This window comes from Anastrepha obliqua, chromosome 1, assembly GCF_027943255.1.
Source record: "Anastrepha obliqua isolate idAnaObli1 chromosome 1, idAnaObli1_1.0, whole genome shotgun sequence".
Taxonomy (NCBI): Eukaryota; Metazoa; Arthropoda; class Insecta; order Diptera; family Tephritidae; genus Anastrepha; species Anastrepha obliqua.
Window position 1 is genome coordinate 105,481,048 of NC_072892.1, and position 23,052 is coordinate 105,504,099.

A 23,052-nucleotide genomic window follows, 5' to 3' on the forward strand; every position below is an offset into this window, starting at 1 on the left:
TTCTATAATGCACCCAAATGACAATTTGCTTTAAATTTTGAAATATTGATACATTTTTTTAAAAATGCTGTTGGAAACGTCGCTAGGTTTTTTGGCAAGCAACGGAAGAACATAAAATTTAAGGGGACAGATACCTGTAAAATTTCGAAAAAAAATTTTTTTTTTTCATTAAATGTTAATATTATCCTTTAAGAATATGTCAAAAAAATTTTAGAAAGTAAATTTAAGTATTTCTTATATTATAGATCGTCAACCGTGACGACTCTATTCTTTGCGCTCGAGCGCTGGGAGAGGTATAGTTAAGTTGTATGCAAACTTTAGACGCGTTTATCTCAAAACTATATTTTTCGAATTGGCGTACACGATAACACGAAAAGTTATTGACCGATCTGCCTGACATTTTGCACACATTTTTTTTATGATACTACTTTCTATGTGTCTCAAGTTTTCGACAATTTTTCGAAAAAATAGTGGGAAAATTCGCCTCAAAATTCATTTTGCTTTTTTTTTAAGCATTTTATTCCGCGATTTTTTTTCCATTTATTGTTAATTCATATAGTAATTATGACATTTTTGGTTTTTTGTATCCCGGTCACTGACACCGACGCTACAATGCCCGCCGATTGAGAAGCCCCGCTGCGACCTTCCTGGAAGAATTGAGTGTACATCCGCCATTTTAATGTACATATAAATAAACTGTATGACAATTTAAAAAAAATATACCGACTTCTTCATTTTAAATAATTTTAAAGAAAATCAGGGAAAATATCACCGTTTACAAGTATCTATCCCCTGAAAGCTTTTTCATGACCGAACTGCGCTAAGCGATTTGCATTGGCTACCGATCCGCCAGCGCCGTACGAAACAATTTTTCTTATAATTTAATAGCTCGTGCCCCAGCGGGTTTTCAATTCAGGCACTAACGAATGGTAGTCACACACAAACCTGTTAGACCCGTTCACCAGCAAATATACATATAAGAAATGCCAAGTAATAATTTTAACTAAAATTCCAACGATTCAATTATAATTACTAGATTTATTGGAGTTTTGCACTTGGACCTCATAGTCTTTTGTGCACTTGCAATTATTACCACCGGTGCTTTTGCAGATGACACTACTATCATGACGAAAGCAGCAGGTTCCACAGAAGTCTCTTCTAAGCTCCAAATCGACATAAATAAAGTCTTCAAACGGCCTCGATGCTGACGCTTGAAAGTGAGTGAAAAAAAACTTCACATGCAACATTTACCACAAGGAGAACTACGTGAACCCACATCAACCTAAAACTTACCTCAACATTCTCGACGTTCATTTGTATAAACGTTTCACGTGGAAAACGCATGTCTTTGCAAAAAAGAAAGCCGTAGGATTAATGAGTATTTCGAGACATTGGCTGTTATGGCGTAAATCCCCCTCTCAATGGACAGCAAGCTTATTCTTTACAAATCTGTGCTCAAACAGTCTGCAATTATGGAATCCAACTGTGAGGCACAGCATCAAATTCAAACTTAGAAATTCTACAACGTTTTCAGTCTAAGACCCTACATACTCTGGTAAACGCTACGTGGTACATGACAAATCTCCAAGTTTATCTGGGCTTGAAAATTCCTTTAATAAAAGAGGAAATAAAAAATGTTACCGAGATCGTTTTCAATCGCACCCAAATGAACTGGTCTATACTCTCATGTTGCCACTGCCTGTCTTTTTAGTTGAAGAGAAAAATACCGATCCAGCTCATCTAAGATATATATATATGTATACAGTAGGTTCTGTTTTTATGCGGTAGATACGTTCCGCAAGAAACAGCATAAAAAAAAACGGTATAAAAAAGCTACTAGTTCTATAGTAAAACTATAGATGCGTTTCAAATGCTAAAACCGCATAAATCTGAAATAATGTAATAAAATCGCATAAAAAAGGGCACTAGTCCCATATTATAACTATAGATACGTTCCATAGACCGCATGAATCTGAAATAATTAAATAAAATCGCATAAACAAAATATTGTATTTTTGAAAATTATATCTTTATTTCAGAAACGTCAGAATCGAAAAATAAATTAAAGTCAGAAATAGAATCAGACAATACCCACATGTTGCGCGTTCGTTTAGGGTTTGGCGTAAAATCACTTTCGTCACTTGAGGAAATGTACACGTCTGATTTAGATAGTTATGCAGGCGGTTCCATACTTGTAGGGTTAGCATTTCTGATGTAATCTGTGATGAGTTTTTGCTTAGCAGGTTTAGAATCTTGTTTATATGTACAATTCCCGATAGGTCGACATGCATTTTGTAATTTAAAAAAAAAACCGCACTATTTCAAAACCGCATAAAAAAAAGCCGCATAAAAAAAGAACCTACTGTATATATAATTGGGTGTTTGGCCGAGCTCCTCCTCTTATTTGTGGTGTGCGTCTTGATGTTGTTTTACAAATGGAGGGACGTACAGTTTCAAGCCGACTCCGAACGGCAGATATTATATTTTTATGAGGAGCTTTTCATGGCAGAAATACACTCGGAGGTTTGCCATTGCCTGCCGAGGGGCGACCGCTATTAGAAAAATGTTTTTATTAATTTTGCTTTCACCGAGATTCGAACCAACGATCTCCTCTGAATTCCGAATGATAATCACGCACCAACCCATTCGGCTACGGCAGATCATTTAAGAACTCCCTATAAATTGTTAAATTTGTTTACTGGGAAGGATATTTCACAGGACACAGGAAATATGCAGTCTGTGTCAGAAAAAAGCAACCGCGATTATTCATGGAGTATAAAAGATATATATTTAAATTTTTTTTTACATGAAAGCATGTACAAAGCTATGAGTCGCAATTACTCAATAAACCGTGTAGTCTCCATCGTTGTCGACTATAACTTGGCATCTTCTCCATGCTTTTAACCAGCTTTTATGCGTAGCTCGTCGACAAAGGACTCGATTTTGCGAACTTCTCACACGAGTTACTTTAAATCGTGGACTGGCTTACCAGCAAGATGCGTTTTCATAATTCTCCGCACATTTTCAATGGGGCTGGCGTCTGGGGACTGGGAAGACCAGTCCAATACTGTGACGCCATTTTCTTGATTTGCTGTTTCTCAATGTGCTTTTCTGAGAGCAGTGGTTTTGATGATGTGAGACGAAAGGATATGTTCGCCTCCTTCAGTCCGCGTTCGATGGTGTTGATACTCACATCTATTCCATTTTTAGCAAGAACTCGTGCTTGGCGTAGTCACAAAGAAGGGTCCCGCTTAAAAAGTTGAACGATCATTTTATCCTGCTTTTTTGCCCTCACTCGCTTCAAGCCGCGCTCGGAAAAGCCATCAACACTTTTGCATACCGCTGATTCCACATCACAACAAACTTTTTTAATTTTTTAATTACTTTTCCAGCCGCGGCGTAAGATAATTTCGGTCCTTTCGAACGCGTGCGTAAAAATACCGCCTCAAAATGATTCGCGTACTTCTCACTCATTTTTGTTTGGTTACGTTTACGGGAAAGTTTCGAACGACACTAACCTGAGTTAGCACTGTCGGCGTGGCCCTTGAGTGGGACTATTAAGCGGCAAAAAGCAGAGCGAAATATATCTTGAAGTTACAAGAAAAAAACCGATTCTTTTCTTCTGACACAGATTGTACCTTTAATAATCAATGTAACTTTTTGAGTGAATTCAAATGCTTGTAAAAGATTTTGAATGAATTATAAAAAAGAAAGAATACTAAAAAAAGTTAAAAAAAATTTAATTATAACACATATGGCATAGTTACAATTTTTAAATGGATGGCGGATGCGCTAAAAAATATGTGACATCTGAAACGAGGATTATTATTTGCACCCCATATCTACAAAATTGGCCGGTTTCATATCGCATATTTTTAGACTTAATCAGTAAGCATAGCGGTTCACTTTAAACAAATTTTCTTCACCTGCTTATTTATGTACATAAATATTTACATTTACATTTACGTTTGTCGTCATAAATTCTAAAAGGCTTTAAAAAACATTTTCGAAAATTTCTTTAGAGCACCGAACCTCTTTAGTACCTGTAACATTCCATTATGCAAATTTTTACTCAAGCAGAATTCAAAATAAATGCCTACTTCCTCATCTTAAGAATAACAGTACTTTGCAAACAACGTGTTTAAAAATTAAGCACTTAAGTAAAAACGTACACACCAACAACCAAGCAACACCGAAGGCAGAGAAAATGTCCAAATTACATGAAGAATAATGTGCTAATGTAATTGCAAGTGAATCCTGCACCAGCAGAGTACTTTTACTCGTAATTTTAAATGATATATGATAGCCGGACATGCGACCATTACGGCGCTAAAAATTACTTTGTAATTGGAGGAGAAAAATCAGAAGAAGCACAAGAGCAGATAATATACATTAATTGTGCACAAAAATCTAAAAGCAAAAGGATTTGCCAGAGCAAGTAGCGAAGTGAAGGTAGTAGGGTCTCTTCACGAATTTTAAGTTGTAGCTTTTAGAGCAACACATTTATGTAATAATAGTAATAAACTTAAATGTTGCACATGAATATTATTAGCACCAAAAAAAACGCTAGTAAGTAAATAATGCTGTTACTCTTTTGTTTGTATGGTAAACACTTTGTGCCAAAATAGCGACCAGACACACGCAAACACACAAAAATACCAGCCATCGTAACTAAAAGATAAATGCGCCTAAAAGCTGTCATGCGAAGGCGAAGAAATCGCTTACATCCAACATGGCGTATACGCGACACGACATTTTTATAGAGCTGGTCAAAAGCCACGTTAAGCGGCCTGTCCAAAAATAAAAAATACGTTGTAACGAAATAGTAAAAAAAGAATAAAATAAAAAACGGCAGCACAATAAAGTAAACCACACAGATACTAAAAAAAAACACGGTTTACGAACAAGTAAAAGCAAAGTAAACGCAGAGAGACAAAGAGACAAACCACTACAAAGCCTGAAGGCACAACACAAAATATTTGACTGTGAGTGGCACAAATAATGAACATCCAAAGCAAGCAGAAGAAGAAACCACAAATGGGCGACAGAAAAGAGTCGAACGAAAGGTGAATGAAAGCGTACGGCGTATGGCTGTGCGGAGCTGCCTTTGCACTTTCATTCATACAATTTAGCGTCGTACGGCGGCTAAAGGAAGTAAGTCGGAAATATATTAGAAGAAAATGAGGCTCTTTCAACATGTCATTGAGCACTGTAAAAGCACAAAGTTGTAGTTAAAGAAAAAATGTATGAATGTGCGAATTTTTTTCTAATGATCAATGATTGTAGCACCGACAAGTTGCTGCGATGTACCACAGAATTTTTCGTCGAGTTTTTGGTTGCGTTTTTCCTTCACTTTTTAGGCTTTTGAATACATTTTTCCCCGTTTCTGTGGTCGCTCAACAGCTGAAATGAAACACTTTTCGTAATTACCTAAGTTGTACTGCGATTTGGCTAGCCTTTCAAACAAATTTTACTTTACTTTGCTGCTTTTTCCACTCTTGCCTCGACTATTCTTTGTTAACTCATCTAAAAGTTTGTCTGCTGTGTGTATCTCAACGTGGCTCGACTCACAATCGCACACACACACTCACATCCATACGTGCATTAATGTATAGGACACGAAGCTGGTTGCCCGAGCGCATTCATTCCCTAATTGGTCCAACCTCGTGAGCTACATACCCTGCAGGGAAATTTACTGATTTCGGATTTCACTATTTTTCGTTTTAAAAAAATGAAAGCATTTCCTGTATATGATGATTTTCTTAGGTACATTCAGTGAAAAAGTAAAACAAAAAATTTTCATTTAATCATCATAAACTTTGTTCGCGCCCTTAAAATACCACTATTTAGGTATTACATAAATTTGCCAACGTTTTTCTTCACACTTTGAAATAAATATATTTTATATGCGCCTTCTAGTATCGGTGCCAACAAGTTTCGTTTTATAGTTTCTATCGTCTCAAAACGGGCACCTCGGACCGATAATTATGTCTTCACTTTTGAGAAAAGTTAAACGGTTTCCGAAGTGAGTAGAGTTATTGGCCGATGATTATTATCACATGTTTTACTTTTAAATCGCTCAAAATATTTTGCCAGTGCGCATGTGCTTTGTTGTTATGCATAATCCAGATGTATGATTTTTCTACGATTTCGGACTCCTAATGTACAATAAATTGAAGATATTTTAAGTTTGGTAATATGTAGAATGATAGCAGATGCTGATGTTGTTGTTGTAGCAACATAAAGATGTAAGGGGAATGCTATTGGAGTGACTTTCATGGGACGACTGTTATGGGAACGAATGATAGCAGATCGTTGTTGCAGCTGTAGTAGTTTACAAACTGATAACGGATGGTATAGTTGCGTGTCATTTAATAATCGTTATGTGAGCTCAGTGTATCGGAGCTTTAGCTATCACCGAGTATTTGGTGGTTAAAGAGGAGGTTTGAATGACTGCTCGAGGTAGCCATCGATAAGAGGCTGATCATATTATAATATACTACAATATGCTGGGTTTTCAACTTCTTTGTAGTAGTTGATCCTACATCATTGGTGTCTTCTAAGGTCAATGGCATCCCCTGTTTTGTCGTATTAGTTCTAGTTTTTGAGATATCGACATTAGAGAATGAGCCTTGAGCCACTTAAAGCTAATTCAAAAACAATTTCACATCTCATCTTAAGGTGATTCGATTTTGATGTTGTTCAGAAATAATTGATAATAATTTTTTAACTCTATAAAAATTTTAATTAAATAAATTAGAATTAAAATTTAAGCAAACTTGTTAAACAAAAAATCAAAAATTATAAAAAAATATTGTACATTAAAACGTTTTGAACATATTTTTTAATCTCATGTTATATATATATGGCACTCACACCCTTTGTTGGATGTTCTCCTCCTATTCGTGGTGTACGTCATAATTATGCTGCTCCGAACGGCAGATGGTTTTATACATATAAAGAGCTTTCCATGGCAGAGGTTTGCCATTGCCTGCCGAGAAGTGACTATTAAAACCACCTTTTTTTTTAAATTGGTGTTTCGTGCCCGAAGTTTTCAACCTATGCGCTTCCAGAGGGTAGTCACGCATCAACCTATTCGTCTACGGGGGTCGCCGTACCTTAAGATTTAAATAGTTTTTGATTTCAAAATATGTTTATAAATAAAGTATAAGTGGCCACAAGGGAAATTTTCAAAAACCCGTTTCTCGTAAACTGGAGCCAATCTGTCAAAGTGAAGAACGTCATTAAATTTAGAAAGCGTCAATTAATAAGAATCCCTATCAAAAGCGCTGATCAAATTTTAACTTGCACGGTGTAATAAGCAATCAATGTGCGCTTTCAATAAAGTATTTCATAAGTCGGTTGAAAATTCTAACACGACTGCTAAACGAATGAAATACTGAACGCATGATGCAATACTTGTTTAAATAAACATATTCTAGCCAGTAACTGAAAAAATATTATCGTTATACTCATATACAATACTTCAGCAGTTTACTCAAAAAAAGTGTTTGCGCAATTTTCTCGAAAAGACTAGACCTCATCGATAGGAGGTAGGGTATGCCCACTTCTGCAACATGTAGACAAACTCCCGCCTCTTTCTTTTTATTTCCACCAAATATTCCCTCAAACTCACCAATTGTAGACCCTGGTGATCTTCCGTAATGTCTCGTTTAGTTTGAGAGGGTTTTACTAAAGTTTATCTCTGCTAATATAAAGTAAAAGTTGAGAGCCAGGAGTATTTTGCATTGCTTTCGATGTATCATTCAGTTTTCACTATTCAACTCCAAGAGTTAGTTTTGTAACTTTCTATCAACTTTTTACTCATAAAAAAATGTCCTTAGACGTCTCTTGTCTTTTGCTTTTGAATTTTGCTTCATTGAATAATACTTCCGAATCTCCTTTTCCAACTTTTTAGTGCAGATGAAAATTAAAGAAAAGTCCACACATCGCCTGTTATTGAACTGATATCCAGATATTCTCCTTTACAGGGTGTATTTTTATTCTGAAGGAGAACCATAAAAGGAATTACAAGCGAATGAAAAATCATAAACTGAGAGGCTAGCATATAGCAATGAAGGCGAAAGGCCACATTTGATTTGAAGAAGGATGATGTTCGCTGATGAGTATGTTCTACTACAGTTAGATGGAAAAAGTAAGTGAAAAGCAAACGCACGATATTGCACGCAGGTGTTATTGATGCTCTAAATTGTTGTCAAAGAAGCCAATGGCTCTATAGCGGATATCACTTTTTCCGAGCATATTGCATATTTGTATTACAAACAGTCAAACGCCTAAACGGAATTCGATATTCATCGATATTTGTGCGGCGGTGCATCATGATGCCCTATTCCCTGGTGCAACTAGCTGGAACGACATTAGCTATGAAGCTGAAGAGGGTTCAAAGGTTTGCTCTCATTGGAATAAGTGAAGCGCTTAGGATCACTCCTACTCCAGCGTTTAACGCTTTGTGGAATGTGGACATCACAGGGAAAACTGCCGCTGCATTCGCTGCAATCAAATTGAGCTATTCGGGCCATAACCTATAGAAATTCTAGTATTCTTAAAAACTTTGGGTTTATTCCCATGGTGCTCGATGAATGTACATCCCCGCTGAGTACGAGCGGTACTTTTTCCATTCATATTCCCTCAAGGGTGGAGTGGGCGTTGTGCATCATTTGGAGACAGGGCAAGGCAAACATGTTTACGGATGGCTCGAAACTGGATGAAGGGTTGGATGGAGAGTATTCTGCAAGGAGCTTCTCATACTCAAATTTAGGCTTCCGGACCACTATAGCGTTTCTCAAGCGGCGGTAGCCTCAATTAAGGAAGCAGTGAATTGGTTTATTACTTCTGTAATTACTCAACAGCCACACCGCAATTAGGGCCTTGAGCTCGTTGTTTGTACGTTTAAAATTAGTCGGGGAACGCCTGTCTTCTTTCTCGCCTACATCTGAATACTTCCATATTAGGATTATTTTGGTTACCGATCACAGTGGCATAGAGGGAAACTGCTGGGCGGATGAGCTGGCTAGACGGGGGACCTGTGAGGTAGAGACATGTGGTGAGACTTGGGATTACTTCAAATACTTTCTGCTGAAGCTGTCTGGAGTATGAGGTAGAATTATCTCAGCATCTTCTTCTCAGCTGCTTGGCGAAATTCAAACATCTTGACTCCCACTTTTTTGCTACACCTTACACCTGCAGATATAAATATAAAAAATAAATAAATAATTGGCGCGTACACTTTTGTTAGGTGTTTGGCTGAGCTCCTCCTCCTATTTGTGGTGTGCGTCTTGATGTTGTTCCACAAATGGAGGGACCTACAGTTTCAAGCCGACTCCGAACGGCAGATATTTTTATGAAGAGCTTTTTTCATGGCAGAAATACACTCGGAGGTTTGCCATTGCCTGCCGAGGGGCGACCACTATTAGAAAAATGTTTTTATTAATTTTACTTTCACCGAGATTCGAACCAACGACCTCTCTGTGAATTCCAAATGGTAATCACGCACCAACCCATTCGGCTACGGCGGCCGCCTGCAGATATACCAGGTTTAAATATCACACGCCTGGTCAATTTCATCAGTAGCTTGACGCGGTTAATACACCGCTTGGTTGTCGTCCTCCAATCCAAAGCCCTTTCTTCGTTTTTTCCACCTGATTGGTTATTTTCTCTCCGTTTTTCCTCTGTATGGTATCACAATGGATGGATTTCGATTATTTGTCCAAGTAGGCCCCTCGCGTGGACAGCCATTTATCCTACCGATTCATAAATCGTTTTTTCTAATGGTTTGAATCAGGCATAAATTGTGAGAAACCAACATGGAAATTGCATGGCTGCAAAGCGCAGTCACACTAGTTTACTAACAGAAGGCGCATACCAAAAAGGTTTCAAAGAAAGAGAAAAACTTGGTAAGAAATATGGAAGAGAGCTCTTTGATAGATAAATCAAATTTGATGATAGAAAACTTTCCCAATTTTACTCTGCTCCCGCACTATCACTAGTTTCCTTTAAGGAAGTAAGAATCAACGCGTTTCTAAATTTACTTGAAGCACACAAATTCTCGACTTGTGGATTTCCCTGTAGGGTAACGCTTCATGCGTGCTTCGAATCATAGGTACACAAATGTTGCAGTATGAGTGCATGTGTACGCGCGCCTCTACGTCCGAACGTTTTCAATGTACTTAACTTTTCTCTCCTTATACCTACACAATTTTTCCCTTCCCACACACTTACATAGTCGTGCACACATACATATTTCATTTTCCTTTTCAAGCACGTTCCCACAGTCTCTGAGGTCTTGAACGCATTTTAAATTTAATTACATATTATACTTATGAAAATTTGATAGTGTGCATTATTTATATGTATGTATGTGCGTATGCATATTTAGCCATGTGCACACACACACCTACAATATACATGCGAGCGTACCTTTTCTTTTGATTCGATTAAAGTTGCTGTAACATTTTTGTCAGGGAAATTATGCAATTTTTGTTTTTGTATAATTGAATTATATTAAATGCATTTTATTGCGAGTAATTTGACAAATATATATATATATATTATTTTTATGACTTTTATTCCTCTTCACCTTCCCCTTCTTTCGCTTTCCTTTACCTCTTCCACCCCTTTATCACTTATGACAATCACTTTTCTTCACTTGATTACACTAGGAATTCGTATGCCTAATGTACATTGGGTTTGCCGCATAGCGACATATCCCCATCGAAATCAACGAGCCGCGGTGGAGCCCATCTTACACAATGCACCACTATTCACTATTCAAAATATGTAATAATTCCACTTAAACCATCCGCCACAGCTGCTGCACAGCAAAAAGAGATTTTTGTATGTGTACACAGAAATTTAATTATTTTTTTCTTCCTTTATCAATATTCATAAGAACCGTTTCAGCGTCGCGTTTATTTCTGGGTAGCTCAGTGTAGACTGAATTGACCATTCGTTCCGTATCGTTTGCAGGCTTTCTCAAACATAAAAAAGCTTGTCACGTTTGGGGGTGGTGGGTGGAAAGCTGTAAAGTTCCGCCTACCATCTTCGGCAAGAACTTGTTCTCGCTCAGTTTCCACTTTTCTGCTCTTTCCGTTTAAGACTCGGCTTTTCTAATGGCACGAAGACACTTGTTTGTGTTTGTTCATTGCACGTTGGCGCCCATTTCCATGCATTATCTTATTTCATCCTTCTGCGATTTGTTTATGTTTTGTTATTAGCGTTTTGTTGTTGCATTGGTGAAAACAAACACTTTTGACACATGCGCGCGGCCGTTTTCGCCAATGCTGTTGGCCGTTGTTGGCATTTGGCTTGGTGTCAATGCACTCGTTTGCGTGTCACTCTGTCGCCACGCAATTGTGTTTTATTGTTGAATATTTAAAAATAACTACTTTTTAATACGAAGTTTATTATGGACCTACTAGCAGAATAAGCGACGTTGTTCGGTGCGATATATGAATGAAGAAATGTAAACACAATAAAACGAACTTTCTGACGAAATAAATGGGGGCATATATATGTACGTGTACGAGTAAGTGTACTAATTTTATGCTTCATTTCCAATCACTTATGTATGTACATACATTCAATACGGCTGGAGTTAAGAAGCGCTAGCAGTTAATATTATATTAACTCCAGTTGAAAAGTGAATAGAGTTCATATCGAAGCCTCAATTTCTGTAAATTTTTTTTTGCTCCATTTTATAGAAAATCCTTATTGTCATACGATTTTATTTATATCTACTTCGTAGCTCTTCACTTTACTAGGGTGCTAATATTCGCGTAATGCTCCTCTTGTTCGAGTTTCAAGTAAATTCAATTCAATCTCGGATTTTATCCAACTAAAGGCAGGGCATTGACAGAGAAAATACTCAGAACTATCCGCTTCTTCTAAGCTAGACTGAGAAATCAAGTTCTTTTTGATTCCAATGGTGGTCATCTGCTGAAGTTTAATGCGTTGACATCTAAAATACAAAATAAAAAAATTTATTGTGTAATTTATGTCAGTGACAAAATATTTACCCTCTTTTCTTTAGAAACCATTTTGCTGATAGTGCTGAACAAAGGAAAAATAGTGGAAAAACTTTGATTGACTTTCAGAACGAACCAAGATTTAGACTAAGTAATAGTAAGCACATAAGCAGACACTGTACATTAGGCCGGGTCGATTTGTGGGGAGGCAAAAAAATCGCCCATTGCTCTGTGAAAATCATATTCTAGGGATCAAAATAAGAAACTTTGCCGAAGGAACCATAACTCTAAAACGAATTCTGATGTCCCCCAATTCGGGTCGAACTTTTTAGTTTCTTTTCTATAACTCACTTAAATTAATCTTTTCATTTACATATGTTCTGACTAAATAAATTTCTTAAGAGAAAAAATAGATATTATTATAAATAAATAATAAATATTATTATAAATAAATAAAAATAAAGAAAAAACATAGCCATTTAGCTGATTTTTTCATGTAAAGACCAAAAATGGTGATATTTTGAAATGATTGTGTGGGGAACCCCCCAGGGGAGTTCCAGGGGGTGTGCCACTAGCATGGGTGGATCGGCCGTCCAAAGTTAGTGGGGGTCGGTCATACATTTGGACTCGGTTGGAGCACTCTAAATGGGTCAAAGTGGAATTTTTCAAAATTTGCCCCTAGCCAAAACTTCGACCCAAATTGGGGGACATAAGAATTCGTTTTAGAGTTATGGTTCCTTCGGCAAAGTTTCTTATTTTGATCCCTATAATACGATTTTCACAGAGCAATGAGCGATTTTTAAATCGACCCGCCCAACTGTACATCCAACAGACGATGTTTCAGATACAAATAAAGATTATTTTTCATATCCAAGGGGATCTATTTAGAAGGTGAAGAGTTGTAGTTTGAGATACTGTGACGACATTAGAAAAGATCGTATGATCTTATATTTATGACTTCAATTACAACAAAAATCAGTTGAGGCTACTCTGAGTTCAAATGCGGATTCAGTATTTTAAACAGCGTTGGTTAAAAAATTGTGTTGGCTTGTGTAGTCGATATGTTGATTACTTAGATATATAGATAGATAGACAGATTTGAGGGTTGCACTTCAAGCTCATGGTCTTTTGTGTCCTTAACTAATCACAGTACTTCTTCCAAACTCAGTTCTCTTATTAAAGGTTGGCCTCCTATGCCTTTCTTTTGGCTCCAATTGACCAAGATATCTCCATCTTCTCTGCGCCATAGAACCAAATTCTAGGAGACGATGTATTGGGGTGTCCGGGGAGTGGTCGCAGAAACGACAAAAGTCGGTGAACTATATCCAATTCTTTGCAGATGACTTCGCAATCTGCAATGGCCTGTAAGAATGCCCGTGAGCATTTTCGTTTAATTCTTAGGGAGGGTTATGAGATTCCTAAACCTCTTATACTTATAGACTTGAGTTTGCGCTCCTTCTTGAGCGTGAAATTACTGTCAACAGCAAAATAACATTCAATTTAAAAGAAGCCATACCATGGCCGACCCTTAAATATTTCTTTTATTTGTGAATGATAACTAAACAATTAATTCCTATATATATACATAATCCACATAATCCTTGTAGCACTGAAAAAACTTTCGTCCTGCGATTGGATGCACGCGTATTTTTTAACCTTAAAATTTGCAGTGCTTCGAATAGTAAGGCTAAAATTATTGTTTTCATTTTGGGCGCAGAGTTTTACTGCTGAGTGTATCTCGAAATCATGATCTAAAAAGCTTATAAGGTTAATGTGCTAATATGACGACTACCTACAATGAGAAAATTAATGAATTTTAAAAACAAAATTTGAATAAAAGATATCCATTCATAGTTCCATAGAAATATAGGGTGATTAGAATGTAAATAAACTGTGATAAACAAACGTGCATAGCTCCGTTAATTTCAATATAAATAGAAATGCAAGAATTAGGTTAACACGCACCATTGAAAACATTTATGTTTCTATTTGATATGTATGTATGTATGTGGCTACAAACAATAAGCGCTTAAGTCGATTTAACACGAAAAGCAATGCGCAGTAAAAATTCTAGTTTTTTTAATTTTGGGATTGAATATTTATTTTTATTTCTGACAATAAATGGAATACAACAAAAAATTATAAATACGTAAATAAATAGAACGTAATTGCGTATAAATAGAAAATTATAAAATGAAATCGCCGCTTCCTCCAGGGAGATGATGCAAGAACCATGACTTGTTGTCCCACAATTCCTTGCTTTTAAGACGAATGTTCTCGCGCAAACGCTTTAAAACGTCTAAATAATATTCAGCGTTAACCGATTTTGCGATTTGTGCGATTTTCAAGCACAATTTCCTTTACTTTTCCGATGTTTTCGTCGTTTACTGATGTTGCTGGACGACGTTCATAAGGCAAGTTTTCAACCGATGTACGGCCCTCTTTGAACGATTTGTACCACTGGAAAACACGTGCACGCGATAGAGCAGAGTCCCCATAGGTTGTCTGCAACATTTTTAAGGCGTCTGAAGTCGAAATTTTGTTGGAATAACAAAATTTCAAACAAATTCCTTGTTCAACTTGAATTTCCATCGTTAAATTCGAAGAACACACTCGAGCTTGACTTGTTTACAGTAGCACAGAAAACAAACTATGTGACATATCACGCTGAAATTTGCCATGTAAGCTTATGACAGTCCTACCAAAAAACAAAAAATTTATTTTTGCCATATGTCATCCGCAGACCGTTTTATTGATAACGTCTCGTTCATATTTGAGCAGAAGTATTTAAACTTTTTGAGGCAACACGTAACATAGTGTTGCACTGTGAAACGAGCTAAGTATGATAGTACGACTCCTTAGCATACAAGTAAATGCATTTTTTTAAAGTTGTAAATACAATAATAAACTCTTATACAAGCGCATTCGTTTTCCTTTGCACTTAGTGCGATTGCCATGTTAGTTTTGTTTCGGTTTAATTGACGGTCAACACTCCCTCGATGACAAATGTTAGCAAGAGTTGTGAGGCAATGAAAAAGTTCACTCTTCTCTTTTAAATTTAGTGCTTTTTTATACCCAAAATGGGAAAATTGTGAATTTTTTAAAAAACTGTATTATTATACAAAAGAAGGTTAAAAAAGGCCACTCTGAGAAGATTTTAGTGCTAATGAAAATTAGTTGGTTCTTAAAAAGTTTGATATTTTGAAAGTGTAAATTTAATTTTTTACTTATGGTTATGCAAGAATTTTAAATGTCTCTCTCTCAACTCTTCTTAAAATTGAAAACCTTTTTACACATTTTAAAAGGCGTTTGAATTTACTGAATGCGGATTAAAACCATAGAGGTGTAATCGCTTCTCCCGGCCATCAATCCTTAGTGGGACATAGGGCATCAAGAGGTATATTCATTGTAAAAATAAGCCACAAAATACCAGAAAATACTAAAGAAGCCATACTGACAGTTTTACAAAAAGAGTACCTTATCTTGTTACATAACCTCAAATATATGTTGCAAAAAGGTCGTTTCCTTAATAAAAGAGTCTCGTTTAACAAAAAGAACTCATAAATTAAATTGTATATAAGCATAACACATTTATAAAAAAAAAAAACGCACATTCTAAAGACAATTTGTCACGCATACAAAGTTCTTTAAGTAATTAAATAAAAATTTGGTGTTTTATTTTCTTTAAATGGGTATTTTAGTGCGTTTTTATATCCAAAGCTGAGCAGCACTGCAGTAGCGAGAGAGAGATTTGACTGCCGAAAGCAGAAGAACACAAACAACCATTGCAATCGCGGGCAATGCGACCAGATGTTAGAAAAAAAGTAAAGCTAAATAAAACTGAGTGAATTATTGAACTATTTTTTAAAAAATGTATATTTTACAAAATTATAAACATTACATTCTAATTAGAACAGGCTAGAAAAATGTTATGAAGAAAGAACTAAAACTCTGAGACTAAATAACAATAAAAAAATGCTAAATCAAGTTCCGAAAATGGTAATCTGGCCATACTGGTGCTAATACGACGTAACTCATTGTCAAATTTGCTGAGCGCAAAGTAACGGGACCACGATAGGCGCCATCTCATTATTCTTTCCATCATGGGTTGGTCTTATAACTATTTTTACAGCATACTGAGTAGAGAGTACAGAGCAAGGTAACAGTTACACGCGAAAATGCCATAAGTAACGATTCATTCGTTTGAATCGTTGCTCGTGTTGCTTTTTTTGCCTCCAAATAATAGAAAAAAAAACAACACTTCAGTGGAAGAAGGCGTAAATTTATTATTGATAGAAACTGTAACTTTAGCACTACAATTTTTTAGTTAGTATTGTTCAAATTATGTCACAGAGTTTTATGCGAGTGATCATATGACGCGAAATGAAAGAACTGTTGCAGAGTGTAGTAAATAGCACAGGCTTTTAGTATTATTTTTGTTTGTATTTATTTAAATAATTAAAGTGAAAATTGCGTTAGGAGTTGACATAAAGAAATCGTTGAAACTTTTTAATCGTAACGCGGTAATTTTCACCCCTGAATTTTGTGATTTTTTCCAAACAAGGTTCTATTTAGTTATACAGACTTGGCTTACAAGTTATATTCAGATTTTAAAATAGTCATGGATATTTTATTTTGCATAAAATGATTTATTAATAGTTATAATATTATATTAAATATTATTTAACAATTTATTTTAATTTGTTTTTAATTTCGATGTAGATTTTGACAGTTTGAGAAGCTTGCCCGTATTTCATATTTTATAAGCACAAGAAATCCACCTATTTTATGTAAAAAATTGGCAACACTAATTTGAGCATTTTGAAGTAATGATGTTTTGCGTAACATTTACGGAACTATTAACTCTGTAAATACAAAATATTTAAATCTTATCAAAGTGATTTCACCCCGCGACAAATGGGTGGCGCATCAACATTTTGACCAATTTTGACTACTTGCATTTATATTTTGTTGTTGTGTTTTTTTTTTGAATTCCCATTATTTTTGTATAAAGTTATGGTTTGTTGTCTTACCATAAACGAGTATATCCAATTTTCAAATTTTATGCAAAAATTAGAATAATTCCACAAATGTTTTATCCTAATTCCACGATTTTTAATTGGAAGTTACAGAAATATTTTTTTGCCGTTATATAAAGGGTGATCAATCATGAGGTGCTTTTTTCAATAGTTAAAAAAAACAAAAATGTAAATTATGTTCAAAACCTTTATTTATCATTTGAAAGGACATTCTTTGACATTTACTTTTTGAATATGACTTCATTCAAATGTTGGCCGCAACTACGCTTAAGGTGGTCCATTCTGAAGGTCCAATTTTCAATCACTCGTTCGAGCATTTCGACTGGTATGTCGTGAATAACACGCGTAATGTTGGCTTCCAGAGCTTCAATCGTAGCTGGTTTATCAGCATAGACCTTGGACTTCACGAATCCCCAAAGAAAAAAGTCCAAAGGTGTGATATCACAAGATCTTGGTGGCCAACTCACAGGTCCTAAACGTGAAATCAGCTGCTCTCCGAAATGACTTCTCAATAAAATCATTGTTTCACGAGCTGTATGGCAAGTGGCTCCGTCTTGTTGAAACCAAATGTCGTAGAGATCATTAGATTCAATTTCAGGTAGCAAAAAGTCCGATATCATAGTACGGTAGCGAGCACCATTCACAGTTACGTTGCGGCCATCATCATTTTTGAAAAAATATGGACCGATGATTCCACCAGCCCATAAACCACACCAGACCGTTGTTTTCTCTGGGTGTAAGGGTAGCTCTTGAACCTGTTCTGGTTGCTCTTCATCCCAAATACGGCAATTTTGCTTATTGACGTAACCATTGAGCCAGAAATGCGCCTCATCGCTGAACAAAATTTTGCTCGAAAACAGCGGATCTTCTTCAATCTTTTCAAGAGCTCAATCAGCAAAACGGTGACGTGCAGGAAGGTCATTTGGCTTTAGTTCTTGTACGAGCTGTATTTTGTATGCTTTTAAATGAAGATCCTTCCGTAAAATTGACCAAGTTGTTCCATACGACAGTCCAAGTTGCTGAGAACGATGCCGAATCGATTCATCGCGGTTTTCACGTACACTCTCTGCTACTGCCGCTATATTCTCAATGCTTCTTGCTGGACGTGGTCTATTCGGTCGAGAATTATCCACCAATGAATATTCGGATTCAAATTTGTTGATGGTATGTCGAATAGTGTTTAAAGCAGGCCGATTATGTTGACCATAATGCGGTCTAAGCGCACGAAAAACATTTGTCACAGAACGCTGATTTTCATAATACAGTTGAACAATTTGTAGACGTTGTTGCGGTGTGAGTCTTTCCATGATGAAATGCCAAACGCTGTTCAACAAATCCACGATGACAGTTTGCCACAACTCGCGTGCGATCTGTAAAAAAAACGCAAATGAAAAAAACTCCTCTTAATTGATCACCTTTAGGTAGTTATTGAATTAAATTAATGAGTTAGTATCATAAAGTGCAAATTTAGCATAGCTGAAAAGTCCAATTGATTTTTTATAATTTTTTTTATATAGGGTGTTTGTTAAGAGCTTGAGAACTTAAACTATTTTTTATTATAATCTGGTAGATAATTTCGTGTCATTTGTTAATTTTTTTTTTTTTGAAGGTGATATCCGGCATATGTCCGCCGCGGCTACGAGTTACATGGCAAGTCTTGTTGGAGGGGGAAATGTGTCCCAGCCCCTGCGGCTCACAACGGACCCAATTCGTGGTCTAAATGGCATCGCTGTTTCTATGTGCAATGCGGCTGCTAAACCTAACCTATGTAACCTAATCTTGTTGGAACCAAATGCCGTCGATGTTTAGCTGATCAATTATTGGAGACAACTATTCAGAAACCGTGGCTCGCTACTCACCGTAAGGGCAGCCCCTTCCTTATTTCGAAAGAAATAAAGACCGATGATGCTGCCATTTCTATGAAGTTCGCGAAGTAATTTTTTTTTTGTTCAAAGTAAATTTCCACAATTTGAGAGTGTTGTTTCTTCTGAAAAGAAATGTTATTCATGTTACAGTTTCTAAGCCATCAAACCACAGTTATCGATAACCGTCAAACCATAGTTGTCATACAGCTAAAAAAACACCCCATATATCGGATGCACGAAACTTTTTTATTGGAGAAAAAATGCAACACCATAATTAAAAATTAATTATTTGTACTTTAGAAAAGATCAAATGCCAACACGCGAGGTAGCGAGAAAACCTGGATGCAGAGTTGGAACTAGGAAAGAGATATGTATCTCCCCGAATAGGTGGCATTCCCAGAATGATAGAATACACAATTGCGCCTTCCGAATTCGCTGTGTCGTAAGAGCCCATGAATAAACAAGCAAAAGGAAGGGGAAATACTTCTTTGTGTAAAAGAAGAGTATGCGAAAGCAATGGAAGCAACCAACACACAAAAAAGTATATGCACACACCGTACTTTCTTCACATGGCGTCTTCCGCATAGAAATGCCAACAAATTGCATTTGGAGGCTTTATATTAATTGTTCTTTCACAATTCACAGCGCACTTCGTTTTCATTAGTTTGATTAGTTTAAGTCTCACAAAAAACAATATTGCCAAGCCATTCACTAAATTTTCACAAACATGTAATATCTCCGCCTTTTGCTTGTTTTGTATTGCGAAGGGAGCTGTCAACAGACTTGTCAAAATCGCGAAAAATAAAGTAACAGTTTTTTAATAGCGCCACTTTAGATACTCAATTCGCCTTGGTGATATTCAGATGAGATTTGTTTATTCAGAACAGATTTGTTTAAAGAATCGCTTTAAAATCTCTGTATAATCTGTGGTGCGGGAACTGTACGCAGGAGTCTGCAGGAATGTGGTTTGAGAGAAAGTAATCAGTGGAAAAACCACTTTGACTAAAAAAAATAATACTTTCTCGGTTGGAATGTGCTAAAGTCCACTGTAAATATAAATGGTTTATATGGCCTCCTCAGTGCACAATCTATTGATTCATGAAGAGGGTATTTATTGAAGAGGGAACACATTTTTGTAATATTAAAAACTTTCGGAAGACGCACAAGAGACCCGCAACAAAGATAACAAGAAAATTAGACTACATTATGGAAGAAAATACTCAAGATTGACGACAAATGAAGACGTCTTTCGTGCATTATTGTGTACATGAGATACATAAATTTATATGTAACAAGCATTACTAAACCATAAGCTCACCAAGGAGCCCGACGAATATATAACACCTGTGAGCTAGACACCTGCATTATACAAACAGACAAGCCATACAGCGCGCGAAGCTCAAAATAAAGATTTCCATCATTCAAAGTAATTTTTTCGTTTTTTTTTTTTTTGTAAAACAGTTATTCTAAAACGAAATTAGATGACTAATTTTGCGACACTTTGTGTATGCCACCAAATTCTATTACAAATTTAATTATGTATTTACGTCAAATGCCTGCTTCTCTAAGCATAATTTTTAAAATGTTCTTAGCTAACACACTCGTATTGGTCTGCTGACAATATAAAGCATGTGATTTTTGCCGAAAACATTATTTTAGACTTAGGCGATTACTGCTTGCAACTACAGTTACATATGTAGATTATTTGCATAAAACAAATAAACGAAAACAAAAGTTAGACAAGCGATTTAATTTATTCGTGTAGAGCAGCAGTCTTCAATGGTCAACTCAAAGCCGACACCATCGACACTCAAGCTTCAATTTGATTTAAAGCGCTCATTAACTTAGCCAACAGCCGGCTGTTGGAAATTTATGCAGATGACAGCTTATAGTAAAATAAATCGCTTAATATTGTACACATACATATATATCTACATACGTATGCATGTATGAAAGGTATGACTGTGCAAAACTTTCCTTGTTATAGTTGTATTCATATTCAAATTTTTGTTTGGAGAAACCAAGTGAGGCGAAAGATGTACGCGGCCGTTCCGCCACTATGCCAATGTGAGTGGAATGGACAAATGAATTTCGATTTGGTTGCGCATCTTCGATTCTGCAGCCTCTTCAACGGTATATGATAATAAAATTATTATATGAAGGTATTGCATTAGTTTCTATTTTATTATTTGATATTTGTTCGATTTAGATTGCAATCGGTTTTGGTTCTTATGCGAATTTTTGCGCGTAAAGAAATCAGTTTTATGAAAATCTTCAAGGCGTCTAGATGAAAATAACTAAATATTAAGTGGACTGGAGTGTGAATTGAGTGATTAATGAAAATGGCACGGATATTGGTGTGTAATTAATGAGAATTGTATTTAATTGTATTAATATAAAAATGTTGCTGTGTATTTTATTGATAAAATATCGCTTTACTACATTCATATGACGCTCAGTGTTTTTTGAATACGCAACACTGCGGGGAAAAACATCTTATGATTATAATTGGAGTGTTCCTCGACGTTTAGCTACTTATGAAATTAATAAAATGAAATAAATTCAAAAACAAACAAAAAAAATTATAAAAAAGGATGCCTTTATGGCCCGGTACCCACATAATGTTGATCTTTTTTATGTTACGAATACAAAGGTCTATTATTTTTCAACCAATTTGCTACTACCATAAATGTTTTGTATGGCTTTAATGGGCGACATACTATCCGTACAATTGAAGTATTTTCCTTTATTACACTGTGCGAAATCCGCTGCTTTGTATATGGCCATTGCTTCCGCTGTGAACACCGAGCAGTGTTCAGGTAACTGACCTCCAGAAATGAGCATTCCTTGTTGGTTAACTACAGCGAACGTGGTGTTAGTGCTCGTTTTAGATCCGTTCGTATATAAAAAATTCCAATTGTTGTTCCGGTACAAAACTCTTTACCTGTACAAAATACAACCAATTATTGAGATAAGTCATAACATTAATAGTTAGTAATAACACATTAACACACACATACATCTTACATATCCTATGTTAACATTATTACAGTGGAATAAAAACGGGTACAACAATAACTACATAGAACTTGAAATCCTAATAAAGACGTATAAGCCCTCCGTCATACTTCTAAATGAGGCCCACCTTGCCCATAATTCCTATACCCCCACTCCCAAAACTTACGTAGGGCACTTCCATAACCTTCCCCACATCAACACCAATAAACAAGGAATCGCTATTCTTGTTAAGCGTAACCTACCCCACCGCTAATTTCCCACCCCATCCAATATTTCCTCACTATCCATAGATATATAATAACGACCGCTGATTTTTACAACCTTTTACCCTCCTCTCCTCAACCCTTTATCTTTGCAGGCGATTTTAATGCTTGGAGCCCCTTCTGGGGTTCTACCTCCTCTAATCAGAGAGGGCGCGCTATAGAAGACGCAATCCTTACTTCTGACTGTATTGTACTCAATGACGGCTCTCCCACAAACTTCTCAACTCACTCAACCTTTACCCATATTGACCTTACCGTCTCATCTCCCTTCTTCTCCAACAACTCATTATGGTCCCTCATAGATGACCTCCACGGCAGCGATCACTTCCCTATCCTTATCAAAATCACACACATTCCCCCTAGAATCAAATTTAAAACAGATAGAGCGTATTGGAACAAATTCGAACTTGCTTGCGAGTCCTCTTCCAACTCCTTCCCACTGTCCTTCAATATCAACCTAGAAACCTCCAACCTCCATAAAGCGATTCGATGTGCGGCCAACGCCTCCATACCCCTGTCCCCAACAAAACCAGTAAAACCAGCATCATTATGGTGGAACAAAGAAATTGCCTCCCTTAGGCAAGTCAAGCAACACGCTTGGCACTATTTTAAACGCAATCGATCCACTTCAAATCTCATGCAATACAGAAAATTGAACGCACAATTTCGTCGTGTAATTAAGGATGCAAAGCTGCACTGTTTTCAAAAGTTCACCAGCAGCATTTGACATAAAAAAGCTCACTGGTGTACTTTGCAATTCTCAAATTCACTCCCTTAATTCCTCTCATGGCAATCTTCTATATCCTTGGGATATAGCTCAAGAATTTGCCAGCCACTTTTCTAACGCCTCTTCAGACCACACTTTTCCTCCCGAATTTATTAT

At 36.3% G+C, this 23,052-nt stretch overlaps 2 protein-coding genes across 9 annotated transcripts in view; one reads left to right on the plus strand and one right to left on the minus strand.

Moving 5' to 3' along the window:
* LOC129235348 (putative thiamine transporter SLC35F3) overlaps positions 1 to 10,933 on the minus strand; it is a 69,341-nt gene extending 58,408 nt beyond the window's left edge. For 7 of the 8 annotated variants that reach the window (XM_054869147.1, XM_054869144.1, XM_054869150.1 and 4 more), the window contains exon 1: positions 10,438 to 10,933. The gene's annotated coding sequence lies outside the window, so the exon portion shown is untranslated. The remainder of the gene's footprint in view (positions 1 to 10,437) is intronic. The other variant, XM_054869145.1, reaches the window with a different exon arrangement.
* Positions 1 to 23,052, plus strand: part of LOC129236394 (uncharacterized) — a 38,410-nt gene that overhangs the window by 8,152 nt on the left and 7,206 nt on the right. The window contains exon 3 of the mRNA XM_054870764.1: positions 8,287 to 8,407. Coding sequence (XP_054726739.1) covers positions 8,287 to 8,407 — 121 coding nt within the window. The remainder of the gene's footprint in view (positions 1 to 8,286; positions 8,408 to 23,052) is intronic.